This window comes from Coffea arabica, chromosome 9e, assembly GCF_036785885.1.
Source record: "Coffea arabica cultivar ET-39 chromosome 9e, Coffea Arabica ET-39 HiFi, whole genome shotgun sequence".
Lineage (NCBI taxonomy): Eukaryota > Viridiplantae > Streptophyta > Magnoliopsida > Gentianales > Rubiaceae > Coffea > Coffea arabica.
Window position 1 is genome coordinate 1,561,370 of NC_092327.1, and position 11,579 is coordinate 1,572,948.

At 47.1% G+C, this 11,579-nt stretch overlaps 2 protein-coding genes across 2 annotated transcripts; both read right to left on the reverse strand.

Annotated features, from left to right (window-relative positions):
* Positions 1–8,278: 8,278 nt before the first annotated feature.
* LOC113710109 (uncharacterized) lies at positions 8,279–9,139 on the reverse strand. Its single transcript, XM_027232950.1, has one exon. The coding sequence runs from the start codon at positions 9,137–9,139 to the stop codon at positions 8,279–8,281; it is 861 nt and encodes a 286-aa protein (XP_027088751.1).
* Positions 9,140–9,697: 558 nt separating this feature from the next.
* On the reverse strand, positions 9,698–10,561 carry LOC113710108 (uncharacterized). Its single transcript, XM_027232949.1, has one exon. The coding sequence runs from the start codon at positions 10,559–10,561 to the stop codon at positions 9,698–9,700; it is 864 nt and encodes a 287-aa protein (XP_027088750.1).
* Positions 10,562–11,579: the final 1,018 nt, after the last annotated feature.

An 11,579-nucleotide genomic window follows, 5' to 3' on the forward strand; every position in this document is an offset into this window, starting at 1 on the left:
GTGCCAAATTTAAGGAATATTGCAGTGAAAATATTGAGTCAAACCTGTACATCCTCTGGTTGCGAGCGAAATTGGAATACATGGTCATTAATTCATACAAAACTACGTAACCGTTTGGCAATTAAAAAATTGCATAAATTTGTTTTTGTGCATTACAATATGCGATTAAAGGTGAAAATTTTGATGCATCAAGGAGATACTGATGATTTCTATAACCCAATTGACTTGAATCACATTTTTCACAACGATGATATATTAGATGATTGAATAAGAGAAAATGAACAACCCATATTGCCTGAAGATAATCTGGATTGGTTGGATAAGGGCATTCATCAAACTGAATCAGAAAGTAGTGAATATCAAGAACATGACAATGATGGTTTGGTTGATACATTGTCCCAATATATTACCAAAAAAAGAAAAAGAAAGGTCTTGCTGAATCATCAAGTAGGAAATAAAAAAGTAAGACTAAACAAACCAGTAAGCATACTATTTCATCATCTTCAAATAAAAGTGACAGCGGTAATGATGATGATGACAATGGTGACAATGGAGATGGAGGGAACAATTCTTTCAAGCATGGTAGTGGTTACAATCAAGATAGCCAACAAACAGGAGGTATGTCATGGGTTCAAGGACAAGATAATTATTATGCCACTCAAGATACTGATCATGGCTATCGTTCTGGCATAGAATCACAACATCAATTCCTCAATAATTTAACTCAATTTTCAAGTGAGGATACTTTCTCTCACCATTTAGGGTCACAAAGATATAGAGGAATCGATGATCAGATGCAAAATTTGGGTATACACTCAACCTATGAGCATGAATCTAGCCAAAACTGTAGTACAAGTCAATTGGGATATGGCTATGACTAATCATATGGAATCACTCCTGACTATTACAGTGGATATCAGCTATTTGATGGATCTGGACAGATCGATAGGTCTACTAGCATTCATGGTAGTGGATACTATGAAAAAGAAATAGATAAATCTCATGATGGTTTTTCTTTTGATTCCAATAACATTGGGTTTTATGGTCATGATTCTACTGCATCATATGATACTAGCGATAGTGTTAACTATCGAGGGTTTGGATACTACCATCATACTCAGCAATTCATCTCCAATCCAGAAGTTCTTCCATCTAGTGATTATGGAACATCTAGTCAATCCTCACATCCAGTAAATATACCAGATAACTCTTATACACTACCTAGTCAAGGTCTTATGCCACTTCCACATCTGTCTTACCATTCATCGAGAAATGAGGGTGATTTTGAACCATATCGTCATTCTACTTGGTAGTAACAAGTACGAAAATATAAAGTACTAGTATATCTTTTTATATATTTGCCTTTTATTTAATATGATTTCTTTTTATTGTTGGTAGAAGATTGATCAAATATTCCAACTTTATGCTATAAATAAATCCTTAGTTTGTATTGTTAATGGTTGATATTACTTTTGCAATTATTAGTTTTAAAATTGTGGTCTATGTTATTTTGATTTTATTTGTGATGCCATTGTCTTAAATAATTAAAAGTACTTATTGTTTTTAATATGTATAAAAATAGTACATTTTACAAATTTTCTTTTGCTATTTTTTTATTATTTTTGTTTTGCATATTTTTTTTATATTATTAACAATTTTTAGAATATTAAATACTTTAAAATTTGAGTCTCACCGAGACCGTGACCGATATGCCGAGACCGATGCGGAACGTTCCGAACTGCGACCGCGACTTTGAACCATGTTCGCAACATGTCAGTAACTGAGGGCATATAGGAATATCTCCCTGCTTAGGATCGCTTTACAGCAGGCCTTACTTAATGTCGGTTCTTTAACAGACATAAGAGAGAGGATAAGGTAACATATGCATACAATTAACCTGCTTCGACTGGGCCAAGCCAGTATAAAATACTTTTAGAGTGCTCCAAAGAAACGAATAGTCCAGGCCATTATATTGCAGACATTGCAGGTGTGGCATTAGCATTAGTACTAATAATCCAAGTTGTATCAGCATTAATAGACTGAGTAACTCAACACAATCTATGCAGAGATATGAACTCTATGATTGTATAAAGACAAGAATGTGTCGCCTTCCATCAGCTTCATTTTCACCAAAATTATATTTATCTCAATTAGCCTACAAAATCAGCTATGCTTTTGTAATTTCATATTGAATACTGAAGAGGTGATTTTTGACTTGACAAGGTGGCCCGAAGGTCAGAAAGTCTTCTTGGCTGAGGAGGTCACCACAATAGGATCACCTGCTTAAATTATAAGAAGATGGGTGGAATCCCCCGGTATAGCTCCGAAACTTAAGTTAGTTAGGATCGAAACAATGTGGGAAGATGAATATTAGCCTTTTTACCAGAGATTTTGCGTCCCCTTTCTCAGTGGGAGCTCCCGCTATTTATATAGGACAATCAGGAGAAAGAGAGAAGCTGTGGGTGCAGGTCCTTAGAAATTTGATGTAGACAGCGTATCACACTGATTTGATCGGACTCTGCAAGGGGCAGTGTGTCAGAGCAGCCGCCAGTCATACGTCAGCGTGTGTCAGAGGTTACATCCAATACTTTTCCAGTTGTCCAACCCTTAGGCATCACTTCGGCGGTGTGAGCTACAGCTCCGACCGAGATGGGAACAAAAGTTGAGTTCACCCAGGTCGCCTAAGGGTACAGGATGTCCGGGGTGGAACTATCAGGGATTTAGTCTGTGGGATGTGTGGACTTTCGGGATATCCGAACCGATTTGACCATCCTCACTAAGCCCCCAAAGCTTCGGGAAGGGCGAGCTCGTTGCTTCCCGAGGCTGACGAATGGTTCTGGAACATGAAACACAGAAATGACACATAATATACGCGCGGATGGGACTGGAAGGAAGATGAAGAGATGGCTGGCAGCTTTATCGACAGGGTCATGAATAGACTCGGAGTCAGCAGTCAGTCGAACAGCCTTTTCATTAATGAGGAGAGAGAACGTTTCCTCGAGAACCCCAAAGGTGCCGCCCTTTCAGTTTCTTACTGCTGGCCTATAAAAAGAGGGTTCCTTTCACCATTTCATTCTCTTCCACAAAAATCTTCAATCTTCTCAGAACAAATTTTCGCTATATTTTCATCTTGACAATTCTCGAACTCCCAACTTCCTTTTAAGAGTAAGTTTCCCTTCTTCCTCCTTTACTTATGGCTAGAACAGCCCGCACACACAAGGAAACAGTGAGGCCAGACTTCACCGAAACAGAGAGGCCCGACCCTACCGAAGAGAGAACAGCTTCCGAGCCCAGGGAAGATGCTGCCGGAACATCTTATCAGACCGGTACACATCAAGAAGAGAGCGAAGAAGAGACTAAGATCCTTTACAACGATGACCTCGGTATGGAGATACCACGGGACGAGAGCGTTCAAGAGCCAGTCACTCCTCTGTACCTAGTAGCAATTGACTACGGCCAGGTCCCCATGTTCAGCAGCATCATGAGCCAGACTTTGATAGCCGAGATGATTCGCAAGTACCTCTGGCGGAAGCACTACAGCATCTACCCTCCTCGGCCAGATCAGTCAGCCGAGCTCCCACCTAGGGGTAGGGTTGTCATTTACGCCGACCAGCTAGAGACCGAACTCAGAGTGCCAACCATCAGGTTCCTCCGAGATTGTCTGAGGTACTGGGGGGTGAGGATCACTCAACTCACCCCCAATGCAATCCGGGCTCTCATCAATTTTCAAATGCTGTGCCGACACCAAGAGATAGCCCCCACCATCAACTTCTGCCGTCGCTGTTACTCGATAAAGAACAGTGGAAGTGAGAAGGGGTGGTTCTACTTCGGGAACAAGGTCCCAAAGTTGGTGTTAGATGCCCCCACCTCTATTAAGGAGTGGAAGCGCAATTTCTTTTTCGTCCCGGTAGACGACTTCCCCAGGGGGTTCTGGTGAAGACCTCCTACCTCGGTCAAAGAGACCTCTCCGGGTAATCTGGATGAAAAGAATTTCCGGAATCTGGTGGGGTAGGACCTCAAGATCAACTGTTGGGCCTTCCCTGAGGCAGTTCTTGTTGACGGCGGGATTAATCGAGCTCTCATCAGTCCGGGCCATCCGCCCTTCTTTTCTACTAGACTTCAGAAACATTGTATTGTTTCGTTCCTAACTTTGTTTTTCCTTTCCCTCGATTCTGAATAACTGTGCTTTTGTACTTTACAGTGGTGAGAGTTTCTGATCTGATCACTTCGGGCACCGCCGAGGTAGCAAAGAGGCTGACAAAACGCAAGGATACTACCGAGTCCTCTACCCGGCCGAAGAAAAAAACCGCCGCGGCAACAGCAAGCCGCGACTCCCCAGTACTAGTCATGGGAGAGGGCTCCCGTGCCTCGGCTATTCCAGGGGGCACCTCAGCTATTCCGACGGGGGTGTCCATCCGCGGGGTGACGATAGCTTCTCTGCCCCGGGGCCGGGGTGTGACCTTATTTCCCGAGGCCCCTGTCACGGGGTCGTCGTTGTTTAACCTCCACCCCATACCTTCCCAAGAAGTCAGGAAGGATAAGAGGCAACTAATGTCAATGACCGCTGCAAGAATCCCCTCGTCGCGCAGGAACTCCTGGTGCATTCAGTGCTGCCAAGGGACAGCACCTATTCCAGGAAGCTTACTCCGGGCGGGCTGATGCAGAGTGCTTCAGTTTCCTGGGCCTCTACCACGGCTTTCATTGCTGAGATGATCTAGCGCTATACCAAGTTGGTGGAAGCCTATCAACCATCCTCCGAGCTCCAGAAAAAGGTAACCGAGTTAGAAGAGAAATTGAAGGCCATCGAGCAGGAGCGCGACAAGGCCGAAGCAGCTCGGGAGCAGACCGAGGCCACCAAGAACTCCCTAATGAAGGCCCTAGATGAAGAAAAGGAGAGGAGGGCCCAAGAAGAGCAATCAGCTCGGGAGGCAATAGAGAAGGCCGGAACCTCGGCCTTAGAAGTTTTCAGCAAGTCCGAGGCCTTTACCCGTGACCTCGGCGAGCTCACGCTGCTGAGTTTCATGTTTGGATACACCTCGGCGGTCAACGACGCGGCGCCTTTCCTTACCTCCGAGCAGTTGGAGTCCCTCCAAGATAAGCCGAACTTCAACAAGGATGCTAAGGAGTTGTGCGACCGTATGGCAGAGGGCATCCAAGCTGGAAAGGATCTGGCCGAAATCCGGACCGAATTCAACAAGTGACTCCAAGAGTTTGACCTGGATGGACTCGGTGGAGGCGAAACCGGCGGAGAGACCATGGGTGATCCTGACACTGAGGTCGGTGGGGAGACTACCGGAGACTACGGCACCGGGATAGAGAATGCGTATAAGCATTCCTAGCCTTGTTACTTTTGTAACCAAGCGCCGAGTCGTATATGCTTTGGAACATTCCGTACCTCGACTTTTTGTAATCGCTCTTGATTTATTGTTAATACTATTGACTTCTTATCTTTTCATGTTTGAACTCGGCTTTCTTCTCGTATTCTTTGTCCCATTATTTTTCACTTAGAATAAGATGATACTAAGGGAGAAATAACTCAGAATAAGCTGAATAACTCGTACCAAATAAGTACATACCCTTCAAGGGTGATACAATTTGAGATTCTCAGCATGCCAGGTTCGGGGTACTCGGGAACCATTTCGGTAAGCTAATGTGCAATATCCATTTTGACTAGACCTGATAACGCGGTAGGGTTCCTCCCACCTAGGGGTTAATTTGCCTTGAGGTTCAACTCGGCTAACTGAATTTTTGCGGAGCACAAGATCTTCCGGACTGAACCGTGGGTGTCTGACTCGAGCGTTATAGTAGCTAGTTAGGATGTTCTTATATAGTGCGACTTTGGCTGCTACGATGTTCCACTTCTCTTCGATGAGATCGAGGTCTACTCGCCTTTCCTCTTCATTCACCTCGGCAGCGAAGGCTGCCATGCGTGGACTTGGGGTGATAAACTCGGCGGGAACCACGGCTTTAGATCCATAGGTTAAAGAGAACGGGGTCTCTTGTGTTGCGGATTTCGGCGTATTTCGGTAGGACCACAACACACTGGGGAGCTCTTTCACCCAAGATGACCCCTCTCGATGCAATCTGGTTTTGAAACCGTGGAGGAGTGTACTATTGAAGTTCTCGGCTTGCCCATTGGCTTGTGGATGGCCAACCGAGGTGAAGTGCTGCTTGATCCCAAGATTCTCGCACCATCTCTTAAAGGCGTTGTCAGCAAACTGCTTGCCGTTATCCGAGATGATTACCCGTGGTAATCCAAAGCGGCAGACCACATTCTTCCAGAAGAATTTTCGGACCGCTGAACCAGTTATACTTCTTAGGGGTTCGATTTCGATCCATTTGGTAAAATAATCCACCACCACCACTAGATATGCATAGTTGCCTGGGGCTCTGGGGAATGGACCAATTATGTCAGTTCCCCATTGTTCGAACGGCCATGACGAGGTGATCGGGATCATAAGGTTGGTCAGCTGGTGGTGCTCAGGAGCGTGATGTTGGCAAGAAGGGCAGCTAAGAACCATGAACTGGGCATCTCACCAAACGGTTGGTCAGAAGTACCCAAGCAATAGGACCTTCTTGACTAGCATCCGATAGCCAACGTGTGCACCACAGAGCCCCTCGTGGATGTCTTGGAGGATTCTTTTCCCTTCTTCTGGTGTGGTACACCGCAGCCACGGGTCGAGGTACGATCTCTTGTACAAAACGCTTTGCCAGAGAGTGTACCGACCTGCTTTACGCTGAAGTTTTCTTGCTTCAACTCGGTCTTCTGGGAGCTCTTCTTGACTGAGGAACCGAATTAGCGGACTCATCCAGGTGTCCCCCCGATAAACAGGACACACGGTTTCTTCTGCATATCCTGGTTCGGCCAATACTTCTACGAGAACTGTTTTGTTCAAGTCAGAGAAGGAAGTGGATGCGAGCCGAGATAAGGCGTTAGCCCGTTTATTTTGTGACCGGGATATCCTTTGAATTTCGAAGGACTCGAAGTGTGCTGTTAACTGGCGGACTTTGGAGAGGTAAAGCTGCATGACCTCTACTCTAGCCTCGTACTGGCTGAGTACCTGGCACACAACGAGTTAGGAGTCGCTGTTGACCAAGATGTGCTGAGCACCGAGCTTATGAGCCAGTTGCAGGCCGGCAATGACTGTCTCATATTCGACCTTGTTATTAGAGGCAGCGAAATCAAACCTGAGGGCGTACGAACACAACTCCCCTTGGGGGTCTTCTAGGAGCAAACCGACTCCACTACCCTCGTTGTTAAACGAGTCGTCCACATGCAGGATCCACCGCTGAGGCCCAATAGTGGTTGAGGTGGACTCATTCGCTTCATCGAAAGTGAGTTCGGTTTTAAAGTCCGTAAAGGCTTGTGCTTTGATGGCCGTCCGGGGCTCATAGGACAGATCGTATTCCCCAAATTCGATGGCCCATTTAGTGAGATGCCCGGAAGCCTCGGGGCGTGACAAGACTTGTCTGAGGGGCTGATCGGTCCTCAAGCAAATGTGGTGAGCTAAGAAGTAGGGTTTCAGCCTATGAGCTGCGTAGATCAAGGCCAGCACGAGCTTCTCTGCTTGAGTATACCTGATCTCAGGACCTCGAAGGACTCGGCTAACGTAATAGACGGGTATTTGCACACTCTCTTCCCTTATTAGCACGGCACTCACGGACTCATCAGCGGCAGATAGGTATAGGTATAGCTTATCCCCAATCCGAGGTGAAGTTAGTGTTGGGAGGTGGTGTAGGTATTCATTTAGTTGCTCAAAGGCCTGCTGGCACTCTCCTGTCCAGGAGAAGTTGTCAGTTTTCTTCAGGACCTTAAAGAAGGGCAATGCCTTGGAAGCAGATTGCGACAGAAATCGGTTCAGGGCTGCCAGTCGCCCTGTAAGCCTTTGCACATTTCGGGTGCACCGAGGTGGAGACATTTCCTGGATCGCCTTCACCTTGTCAGGATTTGCCTCTATACCCTGCCGTGAGATGAGGTATCCCAAAAATTTTTTCGAGGTGACTCTAAAAATACATTTCTTGGGGTTCAGCATCATTCGGATATTACGGAGGATTTCGAGGACCTCCTTCAGGTCGAATAGGAAAGTGGAGATCTTCTGACTTTTGAGGAGGATGTCGTCCACATAGGTTTCGACATTTCGACCTATTTGAGATTTGAAAGCTCGATTGATCGAGCGCTGGTAAGTGGCCCCGGCGTTTTTCAGTCCAAAGGGCATGGTGGTGTAACGGTACACACCTTGATCTGTGTAGAAGGCCGTCTTCTCCTGTTCCTTCTCGTTCATCCCGATCTAGTGATACCCCTTAAAGGCATCGAGAAAACAGAAAATTTGTAACCCATGGCCGAGTCCATCAGGGCGTCGACTTTAGGCAATGGGTAGCAGTCCTTAGGACAGGCCTTATTCAGGTCGATAAAATCGACGCACATTCTCCAGGCCCCCGTGTCCTTCTTGACCATGACCGGGTTGGATAACCAGGTCGGGTACTGCACTTCTCTGATCATCATCGCAGGCAGGAGTTTGTCCACCTCCTCGCCTACTGCTTGACTACGCTTTGGGCGGAAGTGCCTTCTCTTTTGTTTGACCGAGCGTGCCTGAGAATCAACATTCAGCTCGTGTATTATGAGGTGATGAGGCACACCTTGGACCTCATAGGCAGCCCAAGAAAAAACATCCCGGTGCTCCTTGAGGAGATCAACCATCTGTATCTTAAACGAGTCAGGCAAATGGACGCCGACGCGGATGGTCTGATCGGGCCTGGAGAGGTCCAAGGGGATATCCTCTACCTCATCTCCGGTCTTTAGCTTTTTCGGCTTCCCGGTCTGTTGAGAATCGATACAATCGATTGAGAGGATACTGGACCTTCTCTCTGGCCTCGTTCCGGAGGTTGAGATAGAGACGGCTTCCAAGGTGGCGAGGTAACATTCTCGCGCAGCACCTACGTCACTGCTCACCTCGGTCACGCCTGCCGGAGTTGAAAATTTGAAGATTAAATGATACGTGGAGTATACTGCACGTAAACCGTTAAGCGTAGGTCGGCCCATCAATAAATTATAAGGAGAGTCAGTTTTGACCACGACGAAGTTAACGGGGACGATACGGCAGCAGGGATGATGTCCTACAGTCACCATCAGTGTGACCATCCCTTCCGGGTACACAACGTGTCCCCCGAACCCTACCAGGGGGTTCTAACAGGGGTTAGCTGCTCCTTGGTCAACTTTAGACTCTCAAAAGTTATGAAATACATAACGTCCACCAAGCTCCTTGGGTCAACGTAGACCTTCTTAACGATGTAGTTATTAGTGAGCACCTCAATCACCAGAGTTTCATGACTGCCAGAAGCAGTGGGACGGGGTCACTGGGACAGGAAGAGATCACTTCGGATAGGTGAGAGCTCGACTCGGCCTGATCCGGGTTGGCTTGCCTGTAGGTCCTCTTTCGGGAGTTTTGACTATCCCCTCCCGTTGGACCTCCGGCAATGGTGTTGATAACCCTGACGATATTCGACCCGTACCCTAGTCCGTGACTCGAGGACCCGTCTCGGGGAGGCTTTTTTGTTTCCCTAGGATCTTCAGGGGGTCGGCAGCTGCTTCTCGATACTCGTCTTTGGTCATCTCGGCCCTCACGTCGAGAGTCATTGCGTTGATGACCTCCATCTCGACGGATGAACTGCTTCAAGTGCCCCTATTTGATGAGGTGCTCTATCTCTCTTTTAAGGTCGTTGTAGTCTTCCGTTTCATATCCGATGTTCCGGTGATATCTCTGCTCCCGAACATCTTTGGAGGGGCACGTCCGAGGTTGTTCTGCTCCATTACGGAGAGTACTCGGGATCGGGTGGTGTTTAAAGAGGTTAGCTCGGATTCAGGGATATGTGACTTCCCCTTGGCTATCCTGTCAAACACACTTCGACGATCCCAATTAGGACTTTGGAAGCCACCGTTAATACCGGCTTCACTTCGGCTGGTTTCTTTCTTCCTTTGGGAATCAGTTCCCGAGCGAGCTGTTTGGACTTCTTTTTTCATGCAGTTGAGATCCTCGGCCTGTATGTCTTTTTCAACTTTCGACCAGAGGTCTTGGAGTGTGCGGGGGTACTTCTTGTGTATCCCAGTATTAAATACCCCGGCAACGAACCCGTGGGTAAAGACAGCTATTGTAACATGTTCATTGGGATCAGGTATCTGCACGCTCTCCTCATGAAACCTCTGTACATAGGATCGAAGTGACTCTCCTGGATTCTGCTGTATATTCAGCAGATAAGTCGAGATTCTGGTCGTAGGCCTAGAAGATACAAATCGGTGGAGAAATCTCTCCACTAATTCCCCCAGGGTAGATATGCTCCTAGGTTCTAAACCCCAGAACCATTTTCGAGCAGTTCCTTGAAGGAATACTGGAAAAACCCGACAGATGACGGGATCGGGAATGCAATATATCCGGAAAGCCGAGATGAAAGCATGAATATAATCCTCAGGATCACCTCGGCCGTCATATGAAGATATGGAGGGAAGTTTGAAGTTCGGGGGAAGCCTTTCCTCGTTGATGTCATCCGTGAAAGGTGGAGCCCTCATGTAATCCACCCCTAATCTCCCCTAGGGCCGAGGTTCTTCCTCAGGTCGTCGTCCTAATAGCTCTCGAGAAAAGGCCTTGGTTAGGAAGGCGACCTTAGAAGTAGCCTTGGATATGGCTCGCTTCGAAGCGCTCCGGCTTATATGCCTCCCATCAAACTCCTCATTAGATGAATTTTCGGGGGATCCATCCGACTTTCTTTTAAAGGATTCGACCATTTGTTTGCCCTGCCTCTTGAAGTACCTCCTTAACTCTTCGAAGATGTTAGGGTTCTCTTTCACAAACTCGGTCATACGGGTTATGGCTTCTTCGTTTGCGGGATGGGTCCTTGAGGACTCTTGCCCTTCAGAGGAATTTTCTTGTTGGGCTGCCCCACTTTGCTCAGCTCCAATAGTGAGAGCCTTCCTGCTCTTAGAACGCGTAGGCCTCATCTTCTGATGTCTTCGACTTCCCACAGACAGCGCCAATTGAAGAGGTGTTTTTTGACTTGACGAGGTGGCCCGAAAGTCAGAAAGTCTTCTTGGCTGAGGAGGTCACCACAATAGGATCACCTGCTTAAATTATAAGAAGATGGGTGGAATCCCCCGGTATAGCTTCGAAACTTAAGTTAGTTAGGATCGAAACAATGTGGGAAGATGAATATTAGCCTTTTTACCAGAGATTTTGCGTCCCTTTTCTCAGTGGGAGCTCCCGCTATTTATATAGGACAATCAGGAGAAAGAGAGAAGCTGTGGGTGTAGGTCCTTAGAAATTTGATGTAGACAGCGTATCACACTGATTTGATCGGACTCTGCAAGGGGCAGTGTGTCAAAGCAGCCGCCAGTCATACGTCAGCGTGTGTCAGAGGTCACATCCAATATTTTTCCAGTTGTCCGACCCTTAGGCATCACTTCAGCGGTGTGAGCTACAGCTCCAACCGAGGTGGGAACGAAAGTCGAGTTCACCCCGGTCGCCTAAGGGTACAGGATGTCCGAGGTGGAGCTATCAGGGATTTAGCCTGTGGGATGTGTGGGCCTTCGG